We start from the raw sequence: 22,331 nt of genomic DNA on the forward strand, positions 1-22,331 counted from the left end.
GTCTGTGAAATACCTGCTTTGAGAGTGGTCACTATGATTGTGACTATTTTTACTTCATAGTTACAGGAATTACATAACTCCCACTTACACCTCTCTGATATAACTCTGTTATGTTGCCAGATGAACACTAATTACAAATTCCCCAAACAAAATAATGCCTCTTACAAGCAGATAAGACATGACAAGCATATAAAAAAAAGAGAATCACATCAAAACAGAAAACCATCACAATTAATTTAAACAGAAATGAACACATTACACATAACAATGTTATAGGACTGGAGTTTCCCTAACAGCAGAGACGCTAGAGGGGAAAACAGGCCAAGTCAGTGGCATTTGGAGGAAAATGGGTTTTAAACAGTTTCCAGCTGGTGCCATTCATTTCAGTAGCTGCCATTCGGGTTTCTCTCCAAAGCGCCTGACTGCCCTCTCTCAGTAAGCAAAAGCTTCCAATTAGCGGCCATTATCCCCCCCTTATTTAACAAAAACTTCATTCAGCAAAAATAGTGCTCCCAAAATAAGCTCAGCCAGAGAATGTGCCCACTTCCCCACTGCTCCCTTCTTGTGACAATCCAAGTTGGGTTTTTCCCTTTTTCAAAATCTACATTGAAAGGAAATTCCACAGATTTTCAAACAAAAGTGCAATCAAGTGTTCTTAGTCCTCAAGACTCCCCAGAAGGACAGTCATTCATCTGAGAAATTGAGGTCAAACCACAATAAAAATCCATGAGCACAGACTGATGCTCAAATATAATACAAATGTTTCCTGGCATGCTGAAATATTTCAGTATTTTGAGTATAAAACCATGTAACTCCATATTTACCCACCACAGAAATATCATACTGTATCTTCCTTCTGAATACCCATAGACGTCAAGTAAAATGTAAGGACAACAATCTGAATTGTTAAGAGAAACATTTTGTAAGAAAAAGCAAATGCTGGAAACTCGCGGTCTCCAAAATTAAACCATTAGAGATGTAAACCATTACGGATATTCATCCTCACGGATAGTTGACACTCCTTAACTAGACTGCATTTCCGGCGGGAAGTGCGAAAGTGTGCTTGCCCTGGTCCGGTCAGCAACGTGAGCAGACAGTGGCATACGCTTTGCTGAACTTGGCTTGATCCAAGCCTTCTAACAGTGCCTTTCAGTGTTGGAGCAGTGGCAATATCTCAAAAGCTCTAGGAGAGGGCTATTCAACTATTGGCTTGCGGGGTGAATGTGGTTCGTTGGATTTTACCTGTGGCCTGCCTTCGAATTTAGCTTCTATGACTAAAATCAAATCAATAAAATAAATCGACAGCAGTGATTGGCTGCAAAAATAAATAATGTCACGCATCTTGTGCCTCTCAAACTGGGCTATCAGGTAACCTACAGAAGAATTTAAATTATGAAATATGACAAAGGCATTAAAATGCTAATTGTTTGTCAGGATACTTTTTTACTGATTTATTTTAAAAACATGAGCTATGAGTGTGAATGTTATATATTCCATGCCCTAATTCTGTTTTACTGGTTTATTTGACAAATAATCTATATGGATTTGCTCTATAAAGACCTTATGTCTGTTTGGGATTGTTTTGAGAGCCTATTGATGTATCTCAGAATAAAGGAATGTCCACAACATTAGTGATGTCTTTTTTTGTGTGTGTAAATGTATTTTACTTAACTTATTAAATGTAGCTGGATACTCATGAACGCATTTTTCTAATAGCCACTTTTTGCATTACATTAAAGCCTACTGGAAAGATTTTTAATTGCAATTTAATTTAATGCAATTTACTTTTACAATTAAATACAATTAATTTATCCCTCTCACCCATAGTTTTCTATTTATTTACAAATGTACATAGGCCTACTGTAATGACATTTATACATAGTTATTCTAATGATCTTCATACTATTCATCCTGCACATAGACTTATTCTTACTACTCTTATAATGTTGTTTCTGCACTACAATGACACTGTTTCCACACTGCACATAGCTGCATGTTATGTATATATACGTTATATATTTGTCATATTGAATATCCATATTTATTCGGTTTTATTAAATTCTGTTAATAAACTATATATATCTATATTATTATTTCTACTATTATAATGTTACTGCTACATCTACATACATTATTCTACTTGTATGTATTGTATGAGATAACTGCTAATACACTGCACATATTTATATTTAATTCATATTCTGTAAATCAACTGTATACTACTGTCTACATTGCACTATATTTCTTGACCCGTCTCTGTATATTTCATCACCTTTCTATACTTTGCATCACATTGCATGCATACTGTACATGAATCAGAGCTAAGATCTTTGGTTGCTATGAAGGCCAGTCGTTCTAAATGGATGTTGCTATGGCCAAAGGCCAGTTCTATCTCTGCCATTGTCAAGCGGGCATATCCTAACCTTATCTTATTTGAAACATCTCTATTTTACTAAATTCCATACAGTGAGTCCCATTAAGAAGTGGCCTACGTTTGCAAAGAGGAGAACATTTGATTCACAATGAAACGTTACATTTAAAGTACATGTTGACAATGAGTAGGCTAGTTTTGGTTGTTGTTGGTGGTGTTACTGCATCCCTTAGTTATGCATACAATGCAAAATTGTTCCCTCGCGATTGGAAGCTCCTGTAGACGCATTTCAAAACATCGCGATGTGAAATGCCACCACAAAAAATTGTTTGTGAATCGGTCTTAGTGAGTTAGGAGTCCTAGCGACTTCTTTTAAGCGGTCACAGACTCAGGCGCTACTTTTAGGGCTAAAATGCTTCCTGAATTACTCTTAGTAAAAAAAAATAGGAGTCCTAAAGTTTCGAGTGACGAAGTTACGAGTGCAAGCATCTCATATCAAATGACCATGGCATTACGCTAAGCAACATAAATCCCATATCTCCTCCCTATGACATAGCTAGCTTCTAGCAACACAAGAAATGAATGATGTTAAATCTCTGCTTAGCATGTTAAGTCTCCGCTTAGCATTCTAATAACAGAAGGGGCACATTTATGTTGATCACTACAACATGACTCATTATGTCTGTAACTCTATAAAACACTTACTTTCATAAAGGACGCACACCATCCAGCACATACACATAGAAACCGATATTTTAGGCACTTGGCCACAAACTCAAAACGTGTCTCTCTGAAGCTCTGTTCTAGAATCTTTGCTCTGAAGGCTGGTCCCAGGGTTGCTAGGCAACACCAAATAAACGAAATTATTTGCACCTTCCTTACTTGTGAAGCTCACACTAATTCCACCGTATTTAGTGAAATGTACAATGTTGCCACCTAGCGTTCAGATGTATTTAACATTAACGTGATATTTCCTGCTTGTTCTTTGTTTTCCTCAAAGCATGGAGTTGACAATCTTTTTATCATAGTTCCCTCTTCAATGAGCGATTACCAGCTCGTTTTTTTAACAGAGATAGCTGTTTATTGTCCCTAGGTTTACAGAAACACCTATTCATATTAATACGTATGGAACGACCACTGCGGTGTCTCTGTCTCAAAGGGCCTAGGCGCAGGAGCTGGCCAAAAATTACGGAGACGGGAATAATAATAAAACTTAAGAACAATAAGTGTGCTGCTTTGCAAGCACACTTAATTAACCGTTAACCGATAAGAAAATGTAGGCCTATTTAGAACAGATAAGTGACCAGAAAGTTTAGAAATTAGAAGTGATTTAGGCCCAACTTTTCAAATACAAAACAATTCAAGTGATAAGCAAGAAGTTGCCAGACTTTTGTGCGATGAACAAAACAGATGCACATAAACAGCAGCTCCGGCAGCCTATATTCTGTGTTATCATGGAAAATATAGTTAAAAATTAACTAGTTAACAGCCTAGGCACTGGCACCTTCTAATGTGTAAACACGTTAGAGTGCTGCAACGAAAAGCAGTTCCGGATATCATGCTATTTGAAACCCTTTCCTCTAAAATCTGCAGTTACGCTCCATGCTTGTGTTGGCATCATAAGAGAGCATATGGGTGCTCCACAACCTGGGCCAAGTATTTTTGTGTAACCTTGATAAGCAGCAGTGTGCCTATATTTAGCATGTTCAGCCTATTCAACCAAGACACATGGACCTAAAACTCAAATCCACAACAAGGTTTGATGGAGATTTCTGGTGTTTGGTATGTACACATACCAATATCACATGACCTATTGGAAAAAAATGATCGGAGCTAAGGGTCAAATATGCTGGCAGATGGGCATGATTAACTCTATGGCCACGTCCATAAAACCTGCATCCGGACACAGACTACGCAAGAGTATGGAATGATTTATCCGCATGTTGGCTCTAAATTTATAAACAAGAAAATCATGGAATCCTCTTAACTCATAAGATCTATTATCTTGATAAAAAATGATGCAGAAATGGTTCATAGATAAATATCATATCAGAGTTCTTAGCCCACGCTTTGCATACATACATGGATTGCCCAATATCCCCACTGGCATGGTTTCCGGGTTGAAAGGAGGCTGAATAAGCTTTGTTCACTAGGACCTACAGTAGTACCATGTTCAAGTGCCCACGGGGACCTAAGTCATTTCCCAAATCCATATGGAGGATAGGTGTAACGCACACCAAGATGAGGTGCTGGCTGCCGGTGTGTAAATCCAATGAAAGAGAAAGAAGGTGCCACACACTCAGAGTTCATAAAAAAAAAATATATTAATGGGCGATAACACTTCTGCCTACAAGACTTTCACCAGATCGCATCAGATAGCATCGCTCTCTCTCCCACTTGCTTCCTGTCAATCTTCTTCACGGTCCTATTATTTGTGGTTATTTGTGGACATTTTGCATCTTGGTTGTCGCACTGTACCACATGGAAATAATAAGGCACTTTTGCAGGAATTAACTATTGTGGCCAAGCCATTATTTATTGTGAATACTGGACTGAATTGGTTGCAGTACTACTGAAAGCAAGAGAAGGAAAAAACGGCATTGGATTGGTATTGATAGATCCTCAAGTTTGTGGCTTTGGTATTGTACATGAAAAAGTGGCATCATGCCATCTCAAGAATATACCATGGCAGTTACTTGATCGAATAGAGTGAGGTAGGTCATTTCACTACAAGGTAACACTAACAAAAAGAATTTTGAATACCATCTCTTATTGTGGAAAGCAGGCAGACACAGAGGGACAAAGTGAATGAGCTTTCCTAAATCTCTATACAGTGCATTGCACACAATGAAGACCAATTGATATTGCAACAGTCTGCTTGATGACTATTTAAAACCCAGTATTCAACATGCTTATTCACCAATTGTTCTTTATAGGACCATATCGGGGTCCAGCTGTTATATAGATTTGTCAGTAGCATGTAATGTATTATGAACAATTTGTAAAGATTTAGGCCTTTTGCATTGTTTATAATGGTTTATGGATGCTGGATTTAAGTAAAGTGTTTTTGTTGTTGTTCAATCTTCTATAGTACAATTAGGTGGTAGAAGCTGAGACGCACTGGCAAAAATTTAGTGGTAACGAAGGAAACAGCATGGGCTAACTGCTGCTGTAAGCCATTCTTGACAAGCTGATAAACAACAAAAGGGGGAGCATGAGGCTAAGGGAATGGTTCCTGACACCTGATGCTTTACAAACATGGCCAGGCTGGGGGACCCACCAGCAAGGGGAACACACCACCATTTTACTGCAAAAGGCTCCAAGGCTCCCAAACATTCCCCCCTCCCCCATGACTGCCAGGGCACGCAGATGACTGGCATGGCTGAGCGCTGCGCTTGTATCATGTTGTTGAACTTCAATCCGCAGCTCTGAGCAGTGCTGCGACAGGCCAGACTATCTGGAGTCGGAGGGAATATTTTCGAGGTGCTTTATTTTTAGTCAGAGGAGCCCCCCCACCCCTGCCAACTTGAGCTGTTATAATTAGTGTTTGGTAAATACTTAAAGCCATTAGTGAAAGTGTTAACAGAATTATAAAAAAATAAATCCAATCGAGTTGAAATGAGTACAATCGAATTAAAAAATGTCAGTGATGTAGAAAGATTCCCTCTACATCACCTTCATTTGGTGTTCTTTGCTCTTTCAACTTTTTGCATCGACGCCAGCACCTTGATGCATTACTGTAATGCAACTGAATACCTCTGAATGTTTGTCCACATTGGGCTTGTTAATTACATGACTTGGCTGCTACAACCTTCTCAGTTACTGAATTTAGCTCTTGCTTGCAGAGTTGAGTCTTATGGTAAACACAGTTACATCCGCAAAGCAGAGGTTGTGACAGAGGGAGATGGCATTATCATATGGCTCACAGTGTTGCTAAGGCCTTGCAAGCTAAGGCCTTCTTTTACTCAACAACACGTTTCTGAATAGTCTTTAAGCATACCTTTATTAATAATCGTTTCAGGGATTGAACTACAGACTTTCTGTTCTAAAAGAACGAGGGGAAAATTAATTGGTAATGTTTCAACACCAAATAAAACTTTAATACAACTTAAAATGGAAGCCATAGCCTTCAAGAACTCTCCTTTATGTAATCTAAACCAATTGGCTAATTGGGCTATTTAGACATTGATATGTTTTGTCTAGAAACCCTTGTAAAGCAAGGTATGGAAACCCTAAAGACCAGTTTCACATTTATTTCAGTTTATCTGGCATTGTATTTTGTCTGTGCTATGGACAGGCCCAATGCTGATCACTGTCAACAGCTGGTAGCTTCTCTATTTTGAAATCTGACCCTCATCACGTTCTTCGAAATGGATATTGAAGTCCTTAAAGTTTAACATGAAATAGACAATATTCAATATTCTAAAGTCTATTTATAAAATTTGCTTCCAAAGGATAATGACCAACATGCTGGCAGTGCAAATCACAGAGTTCTAATTTAATACATAACAGACGAAAAAAGGCTTACTAATGTGTTTCCTCCAGCGTTGGTCTGAGAGTGATCCCTTTTTTCATTAGATTTCATATCCATTGAGGATCCAGTGTTTCCTACCCTTGTTCCATGGGACACATGTATGTGAACCTGGGGAGAGCCGTTCTTGAGGCTACTGTACGCTGGTTTGGAAAAATGGCATGAAATCCCTCTGTGTACCAAGGGCACTTCCAGAGAAATGCTCCGCTGAAACGCATGATGCCCTCCCTTTTCTTCAATTATTTCACCAGTATTTACCCACACATTATTTGTCTTCTCTGCTAGTTTGGATGTTGGCAACAAGCAAGCAGAAGTACTTCGATAAAGTTTCACGGTCCCGGACTCAGGTTTATCAATGGGCTTCAAAGCCTCATAATGGGTGTTGCCTGAATCAACATTCACCATTGCCTCGATTGGATTCTCTTTTGTCAAAGGTGCTGCCCACTGGTTGGCAAAGTGCAGAAGTACACTAGAGTGCCTCTCTGTCCGCTCCATGTGTGTGGATTTATCCTCCGTCTTGCCGCAGTCATTCCGTTCTTCTGGCCTCTCCAGCTGAGGGATGCTGAAATGTACAATGGGCCTAGCGTCTCTGAGCTCAGCTGACGCACAGCTGCTCTTGGACAGCCTCAGGCCGCTGAGTGCCGTGGCGACAGATCCTTTGGAGGTCGCTTGCGGGTCATCTTGTGCGATGTCGCTGGAAGACAGCTGGAGTTGGTGAGAGGTTTGGTAGGAGCCTCGTGCTGGGGGCACCACGGGCAGGGCTACCGGGCTGACGGGGGAGGCTGGCGGCGTGTTACAGGGGCTCCGTGGGAAGATCACCAGCGAGGAGCAACGCCGCAGGGGCACCCGGGTCTTCCGCCGGGGTGCACTCCGTTCACTGGCTTGTGCCCCAGTGCCCGTCACCGCCTTCCTCTCAGGCAGATCAGGTTCAAATATGCTGCTGCTACTGCAGTAGCCAGCGTCGCTGATCGTGCTACTGCTACACGACCCCCCGTCTGAGTTACTCCCCACGCCACCCTCGCAGTCAGCCTTCTCCCCATCATCGCCTGCACTCCCCTCCAACTCTCCACCCAACCGGCTGGGCTGCAGGGAGATCTGTAGAATGCTCTTCTTGTTCGTCGAGCCGTTAACCTTGGGTATAAATACGGACGAGTAGCGCTGTAAATTACTGTACTCCGGTGACAGTGGAGGCAAAGCCAGGGCCAGCTGCCCTGGAGTCACCTTCATGTGGACCGAGCTGTGCGCCAGACTCTCAGAAGGACTGCGGGGAAAAGCTCCCAGACCGCTCTCCTCGTCATGACCACTACAGCTCTCTGACAAAGGGTCAGTGTTGCTCCTTCTCGACGCAAAATGCAAGCGGAGCCGGCGAGCCATGCGTCTGACTCTCTAATCCCAGAGACCGAGTAGATAGGAAGACATTGCAAAATCTGCTTGTGTAAAAAAAAAAGCAGCAGCAGAAGCAGAAGCAAAGCAACTGCTATGGGTCCAGCACGGTGATTAGAATCATTAGCGGCAACACATAGTCAAAATAGCTCCTGTGACAACCTACATTCCTGACGTGTCTGCTGGGTGGCTAATGGCCAGGGGAGGTCAGATGTACTCTGAAGGAAAAGCTGAGACTCCTCAGAAGTGCACAGTCCCCTGTGGTCTGCCTCTTTAAGGAGCAGGGGGTATATTCAGCAACCTAGCACGGCACTGAGGCAGCCACTGAAAAGAGAGCACACAAACACACACACACACACACACACACACACACACGCTCTTCTAGCCCACCACAAAATCTACTCCAACACCAAAACCACAGAGTGTGGCAATTCTACCAGTGTGGCAAATTCCTCCCCGTCTGAACACTATTTTCCTGCCTCTCGGTCTGGCACTTGCTCACTTGAAGACTTCAGTGGCACTTCCAACAGCGGCTACGCTTCTACGGTTTCTCCTGCGCGACACCCCTGCTCATATTTTTATCCACTGGGATAGAATTACAGGAAATCAAACAGAAAGAGTTTCAGCATAATTCTATATCAAACAGATTGATTTTTCAAATCACATGTACACTTTGAAACCTGGAAAACAAGGATTTTTTGGCAGAATGTATGACACCATCATTAGTCAGTAGGACCTGCTAACATCAGCATCAACATTTAGCCACAGATGTAAACCATAAAGAATGAGTCACCCAGTCACACAGAGTAAAACAGTCCTAATGAATATGTAGCAGTAGAAAGATTTCATTTATAATCAACAAGTGATTTTCCAGCTTTCAGGTATCAAAAGGAAAAAAGGTGGATTGTCCGCACACTTGCTCCCATCAGGAATTTTTATTGACTAATTCACCCGTGTGTAACGTTTCGAGCTTATACGCTCTCAGTCTGATGAAGGCACTTTTTGTCCAGCACCTGCCTTGGATGTGCGCACCAACAAACTACTTTTCATTTGACCAGCTTTCAGGTATCCCATGCTCACAACGATAGTGCTACATCACATGCTATTTGACACCTTATGTTGCATCAAATGCTGGTTATGGTGCCAGCTTCTCTGTCATTAACATTCCATGCCATCAATCAGAAAAAACTGGTCTCAGCTAAGCTATTCTGGGGGACCAAGGTGCAAAGGAAGGTAGACTTAACTAATTGTTTAGAATGGCCGACAAACATGCACATATCAAGTCATGACTGGACTTTTCTCCATAAAAAAAATAATTTTAAAGAGAATATTTTATTTAATATTTAATAAAAGGGTAGGGTATTTAGTGACCCCTTTCAGAGACAGTTAAAATAATCTGAATGGCTTACCAAGATACCCAAGCATGTTATATGACCAAGTACCAAATCAATACAGTTCAGTTCCTAACTGGAAAGGCATGTGTGCCATGTCCACCAAAAAGCATTTAATTTTTTAAATTAATCAAATTAATCATGGCAGATTATGTGGCACAGTGTGATGTGATTACTGGGTATAAAAGCAACCGAATAACCCCTGTGCAACTGAATCCTATGCTACAACATTGATGCCGGCAGCCCTGAGTATTACTATGCTGTGAAATACAGTGAGGCTATCGTAAGTGGCACATGGAATGCAACATGTTTGAAACCTGAGAAAGACAAAATGCCAGTTGTAGCAGGCAGATGTTTCTCTATGCAGACAGTGTTTTCTTTAAGCATTTTCTTTACATAGACTCCCTCTATAATGCAGCTGCTATTATTTCTCTTAGATTCCTGTCTTGATTTTTTTTCCCCTTCCATGGCCAAAGACAACAAAAATGTTTGTTGACTTTGACTACCAAATCCAATTTTATAGAAGTTAATGAAATGAAAAGTTAATTGGTCTTTCCAAATACTCAATGGGACACAATCTTCTATACACGCCATCACAAAACAGCATATTCTATATAGCAATATTTTATTCCATCTAGTAAAAATCTAAAATTAAACTAAAGTTTGTGGATGAGGCGGCTGTACAGTGTAGCAACACAAGTTTTTGTAATCTTTATGTTGGCTCATTTCAGCAAAGATGAGAACTGATAAGGAGTATGGTTAGGTGACTACAGGCTACTGTAAATCCATAAAGAAATGTCCAAATAAAGCCAGATGAATAATTCTCAAGTTTATTCACTTGGGCATAGCGGCAGTCTCAAGGTGAAGGTATTCGAGGTATGCAAAAACCCTTTTCTTAAATATTTTTAAGTTAACACCTGCACGGTGGTAAGCTTACTTATGTTGTACAAACATTTCACAAGAGTGGGCATATAGCTTGTGTATAGTTCCAATACTTGCATGGAGGTGAACTTACTAATTCATGTTGTAAACATTTCTATAGAGTGGGGTGGGCATATAGCTTGTGTATAGTTCCAATACCAACAGCTTCAAATAGGTATTTTGCTTGAACTCAGTTTGAGTCATTATATGTGAAAAGTAGCATACTGAAATTGTAGAGGGAAAAATTACATTTTCACTTAAACCAATATAGAGCTCTACAAGTATACAAAAATAAATAAAAAAGGACAATGTCAAGCTTAATGTAGTCTTATAATCTGTAAAGGACCACTTTGGAGTTTTGCATGTGCGCTGAAACGATGAATGGGTTGGTTGATTGAGTATGGGTTGGGTTATGGTTCAAATATTTGTGCAATTTATTCAGAAATTATTCTGTATTTTGTGTGTTTTAACGTGTTTTCGTGTGTGATGGATGTTCAAGATTATGAGGGTGATGTGCGTGAGACAGAGGCTACTTGTATCATAAAAAAACACTCACCAGACGATTCTCATCAAACACTTCCAAAAGCAGTCGATGTTTTCTGGGATGAACCTAAACAGAATGAAAAGGCTATCAACTTCAACATGCATCGACTGATTTAATGTAGCAAGCTATTATACTGATTATTCAGTATAAAAATGTGATTGTGACATTGTCATGAAACAGTGTAGTAAGGATTCATTCTAATACAATTCCTACACAAAGTGCCAAATAAGGTGATCTGGTGAGGACACAGCATGATTCAGACCAAACATAACTATACGGTGCCTTGCTATAAACAACTGATATGCAAGGATAACATTAGCACCAGTCAAAGGTATCCCAAGCAGTCTGGCCAGTAAATAAGGTCAGAGTTTGTGAGTTAAGTCATAATCAGGTTTTAGCAAGAGTGCTAACACCACTGATTCAGAGCACCTTTTAAACACTAGAGGTGCCCCTCATGCGTAAACTCAGGCTGATGCCCAGCTTCTGATTTCATTCTGGGGGGCTCTCATAACCCACAAATGGCTGGTGACTCATGTCAGCGTGCAGCAGCATGCAATCAAAGCACAGTCATGAACAAAGATAGACCTGCAGTAGATGCTACTGTCATTTTATTCTAGGCTAACACACCATGTGCAGAGACAACGTAGGCCATGGTTGGGTTTCCATCCACGTCATTGACATTTTTTTTTATACACATTCATTAATTTTTGGCTACACAAAATATGTGGACATTTCCATCAGCTGTGTTGTGTGAAATAAAAAAACTACGCTCTCCTGATCAAAAGATCTGGGATCAAAGGGTAAGGTTGTCAGGGTAATTGGAAACACCTGATAAGTATGCAACAAATATGCTAATGATAGAGAGAGAGACACTAGCCAACCAAACAATGTTGGTTGTATTCTTCTCATCATTTAGCTCAATCCAGTAAAGAAATAATAAAACAAAATAATCTAATAACAATAAATAAATAATTATTTTAAACCTTACACAAGCCACACACACACACAGACCATTGTGTGTGTGTGTGTGCATCCGCTTGCCCTCTAGTGACATATTCCTCTGACCCTGTATTGCATGCTAGCTAATTGGATGCTTCAGCTGTATTCCTATGTAGTACAAATATGTTTAACTTCAACAAATATGTTTATCCCTCGTGCAAATGAGCGATAGAAAACCGATTGGCGCAAATGAAAGCGAACAAATAATCCGATCCGCCACTGACACTACATTATCCACATTTGCAGCAGAAACCTCCATTTGGTTACTGTAGTGTCATGCAAAAGCTAAGATTGCAAAGACCAGACCTAGACCAGATGTGCATATGTAGAAGCTTTCTTTTGCCTGTTTTAATTAGAAAAAAATAGCTGATAGCTTTGGAAGTAGACAACTCTCATGAGGTATGCTACTTTGGTTACAAAGTAAAATAAACATGGTAGCGAGTTGAGGTGGAACCACTCTGAATATTTGATGGGGTGTGTGACACTACATAAATACTTCCTGGTGAAGGTCAGGAAAAAAGAAAACAGTTTAACTTGTGTTTATAACAAGAATGACACTGCCAAAACATTTGGAAATCCCTGTAAGGATTCCTTTACTGGGATATAGGACACTTGCATTGCCTACAGAGATCAGAATCGCTGACTTTAGGGATGTTTTCCTTAAATTCGCTTATATTGGTAAAACTAGTGTAAATACACTACCATTACATTATGATTATACCAGTGGCCAGCTGACACCTCTCGGAGTTTGGTAATGGGGTCAACCACAGAAGAAAGAAATCCCCATTAGTTTAATAATCCAAACAAGTTAACAGAGTACTCTAACAGCATAATGTCCAATGGCACCTATGCACCACTGAATTCTGTGTTTCCCACAACTTCACAAAGGCATATACTTTAATATTTAACCAGCTAGTATGTTTACACAGCCATATGCTCACAAGTGGTAAGCATCAAAAGCAGAGGTCAAAACAACAAACTAAGCACTGTTCAGATGAAGCCCTCTAGTGGTGCTCATAAGAGACAGAGGCATTAAAGGTAAACTATGTAGTATTGGCAATTTCCTTACTGTTTTTCTCGGTTTTTGCTTCTTTTTTGCTGGCTTTGTCATGACGAATGTCTGAGAAACTCCATCACTACCTTTTTCTAGCCGGTGCCTAGCGTCTATGTCAGGGATTCTCAAAGTTTTGATTGGTGAGGGCCAATTCAGGAACCCAACATTGAACGGAGGGCCGCCAAAGGGGCGGGGGGAGAGAAAAAAAAAAACTGGAAAAAAATCCCATTTGTAATCATTTTAATGAGCAGGTTGCATCTCTACCGTTTATATTTATTGCATTAAACGTATTTTCATTCATAACTGAGGCTAAACCTGGCAAAACAATGCACACACAATCCCTGGGGTTCTCTACCCTCAACAGACAAATTTGGGATATAACAGTTCTGGTTGCAGTCCATTTCAAGTACAAACTTATTCAGAACAAACAGTCTCAGTGTGCCTTGTTTCCTATCAGTATAGGCCTTATTCTGGGCCAATTCCAGCTACCAAAGCACCACTGGAAAACCTGATGACCAATTTAAACACCACTAAACGGAGATTCATTCTTTTCAAAGCATACAGTACAGTTTTAACATTTTTACAGATGTTATCAGATGTTATCGCGGGCCGCCAAAAATGTTTCCGCGGGCCGCCATTGGCCCCCGGGCCGCACTTTGAGAACCTATGGTGTATGTGTATTTAAATGCAGTAAAGCAATTTGTTACACTCGTTATACTTCCTGACACTGAGGCCGTCGGCCCACCGGCCCACAGTTGCAAGGGTGGTTTTTCCGCTCACAGGCGCTAGGGGGAAGCGAGACGGCCACCATTCAACCCGAAAAAAAGTCATATAACCATTCCAATGACTCTGAAGAGGTTAAATGAATCGAAAAAACTTGCATATTAAGCTAAAAAACCTGCATAATGTGCCTTTAAGATGTTGTCTTAAAAGCACACTATTGCTACTACTAGGCATGGTGGATGGATACATTTAAGTGTTGTTATAAGCTCTAAAATGGATAATGCTTAATACAAACAAGAAAACACAATGAACAGCATAAGGGAGTATAGAGGGTAAACAAGACTTAAGTGAGGCCAGTTAGGGGTTAAGAATAGAGATAGCATGCTGAGATACTGAGGAAAGGTAAATTGTTTCCATTCAGTGCCTTTTTCCATGACATCACAACACAATACACATCAAACCTAGGCTAATAGTTTACTTACCCTGAAAAAGAATTCTTCATTCCATTTTGGGTCCAATGTCTAATAGGTGAGGAAAGAGAAAAAGATAGCTGCATTTATTTATTATTTTCTGCTAAAGTTATCAGCTATGTAAACAGCCATCTTAATGTCAAGTTGCAAAGTTATGACAGCCAACTGACCTTTTTAATTGTCTTGGTCTGAACACTTGTCAGTTCACCATTGATGGCATCATAGAGTGAGACCCTTGTATATGGATCACTGGATGAAATACAATGGAAAAAAGGGTTTTAATAACATCTAAATCACATCTTGCATCATCATATCATTAAGTGTCACAGGATAATGACTTTAGAAGATGTTATTCCAAAACAGTGATAAACCAAACAATTTTTCACCTTCCCCTTAGGCTGAAGAGCAGAGCTAATTGGGCCAAAATAGAATGCACACTTGTAATATTTGCAAGGGAAAAGGTTTTTAACAGCACCATTTTTTTGTTTGTTTCTGACAGTCACTAGATGAAAATGCTATACTGGCTTTATTCTTCTAACCTTATTCAGATAAACGCATTCATATAAAAACAAAAAAAAAAAAAAAATGTTACGATAGTAGAGAAACCCCTCCTTGCACATTGCACTCCGACAGAGATGTACATGTTTTGTACACACACCTTGAAATTTACATTGACATTCACTGTATTTTACCCACTACCACACTAAAGTACCTGTCCTGCATATCCAAAATAATGGATGCATGCCTGTTAATGAACCCTAGCATGTACTTTCTGTCAGAGGTCAATGTCAGTGTTTTGTGCTAAACTACAATGACCTGGTGCTACCAATGTACCCTGCATCTCACAAGGCTAGTTTTCACAGATCATAGCCTGGAGACCTTCAGTTGAAATTCAATTTCCTTCTGTTCAGCACTCTTGTGGAGTAGCTCAGGTGAGGATGTAGAAGTAAGCACTGTGCAACTAAAGTAACACCTGAAGTGGTCAACAAAAATAGTGTGAATGGACCCATTTTAGTCAGAGGGAAAACTTGCAAAATTAGATTGGACCTCTTAAAAAAATAAGTTATTGAGGTTTTGCATTTCTGGTGTCCTTAGGAGATCTTGTGAACATTTCTGGATGATAACATTAAATTTAGGCTGTGGCAATTTTTTTTTTGCCATATTTCCAAAATGGTCACCAAAACAGTGGAATATAAGAATAGCATATCTCCACACCTAATGGGTCAATTTTTATGGTGTATATATCGAATCATAAGTTTTCCGGGATGCTGAGTCTATTACTGGGGTGAATAAAGAGGTTGGGGTTCAAGTTCACATTATAATGGTAAAGGTTATGGTAATTTACATTACCATAACAATAGTACATTAACAATAGATGGTGCAACCCCGGACATGTTACAGTGAAGGAGACTGTATGCTGTAAGGATGTGGAGTTATTAGTAGGGCTGGGACCATAGACAGAGAGGAGAAATCAACTTTGAGAGATCTGAGTGATTTTCGAGTGAGCGCCGGTCAGATTCCTCCTCGCTCGCAGCCATAGACAGTAAAAGAAATGGACGAACAGACTCAGTCGTTCTCAATGGGAGGGCACGGAGTCATTTTTCAGTTGGTCCCCAGTACTTTCAGGGGAAAATTCATTTTTTCAAAATGGGGAAATTCCCCCTTAGGTTATTCATGTAGGGGGATTTACACAATTTGGGGGAGGGGGGGGGTCGATTCTGATACCAAGTCAAAATTGCGATTTCAATGCCGATACTTTTTTTTTTTTAAAAAGTGTTTGATTTTAGGGGCCCCACCACCCCTGGCGTCATCAGTAATATATACTGTAGTGGGATCATTCACAACAGTGGACATCCTAGATTCTGCTTGACTCTCCACACACACACAAACACACACTGAAAATGATAACTTATGTGATATGTTTCTATCATATATTTTTGAATTCATAGAGTGTATTTATTTAATAATGCATTTTTTTAAAGTATAGCATTTTACTAGTAATTACTACTAGCTAAACATATTTAGTAATTTGAATGCCTCATATTGACGTTTAACCTATAACACTTAGGCATATCTTTAATGTGGTGTGTAGGTCCAATTGAGTGCACATTGGTGATAGTAGGTGTAATTGAGTGCCTGTCACTTTAAGAAAATACCTGAGAGTAATTCTATGGATTAATTAGCCCCTTCAACCTGATGGTTTTAGGCTGTAATTAAGCTAGTGAATAAAAAGTTGTGCATAGTGCGGTATGTGTATGCAAATCATTATGTTTTCTATGTCATTAGATACAATAAATGTTCAAAAAACTAACATGTGGGAAGACAATCTTTCTGGGATCAAGTGTTGGCGTGACCTGAGCTAGCAGGATAGTTACCAAGGAGCTCTTTCCAGATGTAAAAGTTTGCCATGGTAAGCGTAGCCTATTTGCGTGGCGCAAAGTGGTTCTCTCTCTCTCTCTCTCCCGTGTGTGTGTGTCGTCTGCATGAGGCTATGTTCAATTCAACTTCGGTAGTTGATCAGTCCGGTCAATAGCACCGCATTCACGCCACTTAATGATTAGGCTATATTAACGTCATCAGACAGGCTGTAAAAGTGTATGCGGGAATTTCTCGCATTATGATGGCTAGAGTTGCGGGACTTGAACAAATTATGCGCAATACCCGCAATCCCGCAGTGAAATTTAAGCCCTGTGCGCAGACTCGCACTTAACTTCGTGACGTTAGCCATCGACCTGAATCTTGTAACTCATATGATAGATACACAGAAATTCTTCTCACACTTCCTTCGCCTTCAAAGTCATCAAAGTTAAACATTTATTTACGTATTATTATTATCATCATCATCATCCTCACAAGTGATATCAAGTCGTGTTAATGTTGAAACTACCACACATGATCATCATCATACCTGTCAACATTTAGCTTTCCAAAAACGGGATCTGTGTTTGCATATTTAATACGTTTCATACACGTGTTTCAACACTGCATTTCGGTTGTTGCTTTTACCTTAGGCTACCATTACCTTACGCATACCAGTTATGTATCCACCAGCTGCCTGCCTGCAGCCTACTTCCAAAACTCCAAAGCTGCTTGCTGTCAGATTTGGTTCCGAGGGCACAAGTTCAGTGTATCAACAACACTCAATAACAGTTTATGTGATGTGTTAATCAATTAAATTCCCAACTATTTCAGCTAATTTCAACTAACAGCTAGTTCTGGAGTAGGCCATTCAACTAGCCCGCTTGCTTACGACGAGACTCAGGCTGCGCAGTCGGCACCCGCTTCCTTATTTGGGTTTTGGGTTGCCAGGTTTTGGCCTATGACAAAACGGTTGAAATTGAAACTAAGTGATCGTGTGTAGTGTGTATTTCATACACAATCTGGCAACCTGAATGGATCAATGATTTTAATGAAGTTTGATGGCCATGCAAATTACGGGAGTTTTCCGGGAGAAATAACAAAACGGGAGATGACCTTGAAATACGGGAGAAACCCGGGAAAAACGGGAGTGTTGACAGGTATGATGATCATCTTCAAAAACAGTCATGGTAAAACAAAACAAAAAAAAAAAAAAAGTTATAGCCTTGAAGCTAATCTTCTTTCCACTTTTCTGACCTACGGTCAATCCATCGAAAACCTCTGAAATGATTATCGTTAGACTACCTAACGGTAAAACTACTGTTTTTCATTGGGTTTACTTGCCTCTATGCTTTACTTTAAAGGGACACCAGGCAAGCCTGGTGCGTTTTCTCTACGAATCTCCCCCTCGTTTGGTCTGAAGCTCTTTTCCTTGCGTCTTCCGTCCAGGGTTTTCGCTGCTTCTTCGCCGGCTCTGCCATTATACACACGTTTGCAACAATCTCTAGCGTTTCGTTAGCCTGCCTCTGTGCTGTAAACTGATCCTGCTTCGGTCGGCGGGTAGGATACACCGAACTTGCAAGTGGGATATTCTTCCTACAGGCAGTTGGGGCGGGCGAGAGAGCCTTCATTCGCCCCGCAATGAGTCATTTAACCATATACCGACTTACGAAGATGATTAATTAACACGAAAACGTTGCCTGGTGTCCCCTTAACATACAATGCTATTGTAGGCTACATAGCTTTGTTCACAAGTTTCCATGCTGGCTGGACTACACTTCTTATCCAAACAATATGGTTCTCCCTTCAGTGCGTTAGCTTCCCTTCAACCGGACATGCTAAACATTCTTCTTACGGGAACCTAACGTTACGTACGAGGTAGTCGAGTCTTGTTTTGCCTTTTATTGTTTATGTAGATAACACAGAAGCTAAAATATCGGCACATCGTATATGTTATATGAAGTTATGAGAGTTCCGAAAAATCCAAAATGAATGGGAGTTCTATGGGGTTAGCAGAGAGTTGATAACCACCGCTACATCGATGCTTCTACTTCTAACCGCATTACCGCAATACCGCGGTCACGTGACCCCTACCGCGGGTCTGAGCTCGTCACAGTCATCACCGTCAAAAAATATCTGTTAAACATTTGGGTGATTGGACTTCGACGTTTTCAACCATGACATATGCACAATTCCGGTTTGAAAACGGAGTTATGCAGTCAGCTTAGACGTCTGCAAGTGGCTAGCCTAGGCTACATGAAGTTGAATCCCACTATAATTGGCCTGCACATGTGTACACGTAGGCCTATGTAATGTCATGATGTGTAATGTGATGAACCATCTTATGACATTGATACTCAGAGAACCACAGTTATGTTAAGTAGGCTACCCTCCGTTTTCACACAAAACTTCAAAACGTATCATCAAAAAATGAAGCAAACCCGACCTTTCTCGTGTTGGGGAGCGCGATGTTCCAACATTCCATTTGTTTTAGTATGCGAGAGTACAAGCCCAAAGTACAGAGGCTACCAGTTGCCACACGCACCTTCAGAAATTGGGCTCTGCGAGACTGCTTCGAGTGCACTGACTGGAGTGTGTTACAGAATGGAGAGGACTTAGAGGAGGTCACACAGTGCACTACTGACTACCTGAACTTCTGTATGGACATTGTTGTTCCCACCAGAACTGTACGCTGCTTTCCCAACAACAAGCCTTGGATAACCAGCAATGTCAAGACCCTTCTTAACAGGAAAAAGATGGCGTTCAGAGAGGGGGACATGGCAGAGCTGAGGCGCGTGCAAGGGGAACTCAAAGTCAAGCTGAAGGAGGCTAAGGAGGACTACAGAAGGAAGGTGGAACAGAAGTTGCAGGAAAACAACTTGAAGGAGGCATGGGACGGCATGAAGATTATCACTTGCCTAAAGAAGAGCAGCAGCTCTGTGGAGGGGGACCTGGACAGGGCGAACCAGTTGAACCACTTCTACAACAGGTTTGACTGCCCTGCTCCAGCTCCAATGGCGGTGGTCTGTCCACCACCCCCAGCCCCCACTCCCACACCCCCTCAATACCAGTGCAACACTCACCATGGCGATCACGAACAATGAGGTGACAACGACCTCAGTCAACAGCCATCAGACACACAGATCCCAGATGCACCCCTCCCCCCCACTTAACAGTGACATCGACAGGCTAGCCTCGGACCTACCTTTGTTACAACCTGACGCAGCCATTAAAACGTGCGGTAGCCTCCCGTTGTAACATTAGCATAAGCGTCATGACTGTAACAGTTCTTAAATCATGATAGCCTTGTTGATAAAATAATGCTTATTTCTTTCATGTCTGAAGCATTTGGTCCAGTGGTCTTTGAAGTGCTGCAGTTGCCAGTTGAACCACTTCTACAACAGGTTTGACTGCCCTGCTCCAGCTCCAATGGCGGTGGTCTGTCCACCATCCCCCAGCCCCCACCCCCTCAATACCAGTACAACACTCACCTCCATCATCACAGGCTATCGTACCCCCACCATCACTGGATATTGCACCACTCCCCCACATGGCGACAACGACCTCAGTCAACAGCCATCAGACACACAGATCCCAAATGCACCCCTCCCCCTCCCCTTATATACAGTTCACCCTGTATACATCTGACTTCTGCTACAACACCGAGTCATGCCACATGCAGAAGTTTTCTGACGATACTGCAATTGTGGGGTGTATCAAGAACGGGCAGGAGGAGGAGTACAGGAGCCTGGTGTGCAATGGTGCAAACTCAATCATCTTCAAAGACCAAGGAGATTTCCGCAGGTCTAAGCCCACTCTGCTACCAGTCCCCATTGATGGGGTCAATGTGGAGGTGGTAAGCACCTACAAGTATCTGGGTCTCCACCTGGACAATAAACTGGACTGGTCAGCCAACACTGACGCACTCTACAAGAAACTGCAGAGCAGGATGTACTGTACACATTGAAGGAGGCTGCGGTCCTTCAATGTGTGCAGCAAGCTCCACAGGATGTTCTACCAGTCTGTTGTTGCCAGCGTCCTCTACTAGGCAGCTACTCCGAGTAGTCAAAGGCGATTGGTCCCGTCTCGACTTTTCTGTGTCCACCACTCTAGTTCATCCAAAACAAACCAGAAAAGGGACTCCAAGTGCTAAATAACGGAATTTTCCTTTAAGGGAAAGGTCATTCAACCACCTACACTATATATCCTTTAAAAGCCTAAACCCGCTAGCCTAGAAATCTAGACGCACCCTAGCGGCAAATGTAATTTGATGCCAGGATAGTCTCTAGCAACTCTCTGTTTGCTTGCGAGCTGGAAAAATTAAACTTCAATAAGGTCAATCAGCAGGTGGGCTTAACATAATGATTGATGGCATAGTTGCAACGGTTTGGCGTGAGTTCCCTGCTACTTGAAAACAAAGATGATGGATGTTGCTGTTGCCGAACAGTGTGACACGAGTTAAGCTTTTAAGCAGGGATTAAAGTGAAAAAAAATCGTTTGACTGAACTTTTTTCAGGCCATAAGTCATACGTTGTTCTTATCTACCTATAGAGATAGCACCCCTTTTGCGATCGCGACCTATTGGTTTTTAATGTACAAAAAGATGCAAACAGCAAAGTAAAGGGAGTATTCGCCTTATTCACACGGCGGCCATTGTTTAAACCAAAACAAGGCTACAGGGTACACTTACTATATAATTAATGCCACCTACAGGTGAATGCATAGAACATAACAATCCTATGGTTTGTGTACCCTGTAGCCTCGTTTTAGCATGTGTGGCAGCCATGTGAATAAGGCAAATTGAGAGTGTTCTTGATTGAGATAGAGTTTTCCTGATGAACAAAAATATATTTTAGTACCATCCCTGACCATTGCTAATTAGCCATTGCTGTTCTTTTCTACTGCAGCAATATTGTAGAAAGGCTTTAACGCACTCTTATTTAATTACTTCAGGCCAAAAGTGTTTAAAGGGGAGATTTTTTTCTTGTTAATATGCAATTCAACACCAAGTAAAATCTATAAAATCAAGTTTGCAAGACTTCCCATTTCCTCATCAAAGTAACGAACCAGAACATTCTAGATATTGTTCATATTTCCATTTGTTGCCTCATCCGCATTTAATGAAAACATGGTAATTTTGACAACTCAGTTTTTGACAACTCAGTTTTCCAAGATAACGACAATCTGGAGACGGTGCTTTTATCTTCAGCAACAGATTGTATAAGGTTGACAAGAGGTTGCGATATGGTGAGGGACAGGTCGTGTTGCGCTATGAAAGAACATGCGTAGCCTACTTTCTAAACGTAAAAACGGTCAGCCATAGATAAACGTAGCCTTCCTCTGTCGTGGTGGCTAGTTGCACCAGGTAGGTAAGATGTCCTGAAGTGCACAAACGTTAACCTTACGGCGGTCTTCTGATTGGTGGCGTGCTAAAACGTTTTCCTATTGCATCCATAAACAATTTTCTTGCAGCGAACCGCGCAAAAGCAAACCCCTGGCACTTTAATTTCTTTACACCATGGCTTGTTAGTTCTCCCCCGTTTCCAACAGCTGCCCATCTCCATTTATTTTTTAACTTTTGACACC

At 41.1% G+C, this 22,331-nt stretch overlaps 1 protein-coding gene across 4 annotated transcripts in view; it reads right to left on the reverse strand.

Moving 5' to 3' along the window:
* nedd4a (NEDD4 E3 ubiquitin protein ligase a) overlaps positions 1–22,331 on the reverse strand; it is a 44,868-nt gene that overhangs the window by 17,050 nt on the left and 5,487 nt on the right. For 2 of the 4 annotated variants that reach the window (XM_048262783.1, XM_048262782.1), the window contains exon 1: positions 6,900–8,433. In XM_048262783.1, the coding sequence (XP_048118740.1) occupies positions 6,900–8,276 (1,377 nt within the window). In that variant the 5' untranslated portion in view covers positions 8,277–8,433. The other 2 variants (XM_048262784.1, XM_048262786.1) reach the window with 2 other exon arrangements.

The sequence above is a fragment of the Alosa alosa genome, chromosome 14 (genome assembly GCF_017589495.1).
Source record: "Alosa alosa isolate M-15738 ecotype Scorff River chromosome 14, AALO_Geno_1.1, whole genome shotgun sequence".
NCBI classification, from domain to species: domain Eukaryota; kingdom Metazoa; phylum Chordata; class Actinopteri; order Clupeiformes; family Clupeidae; genus Alosa; species Alosa alosa.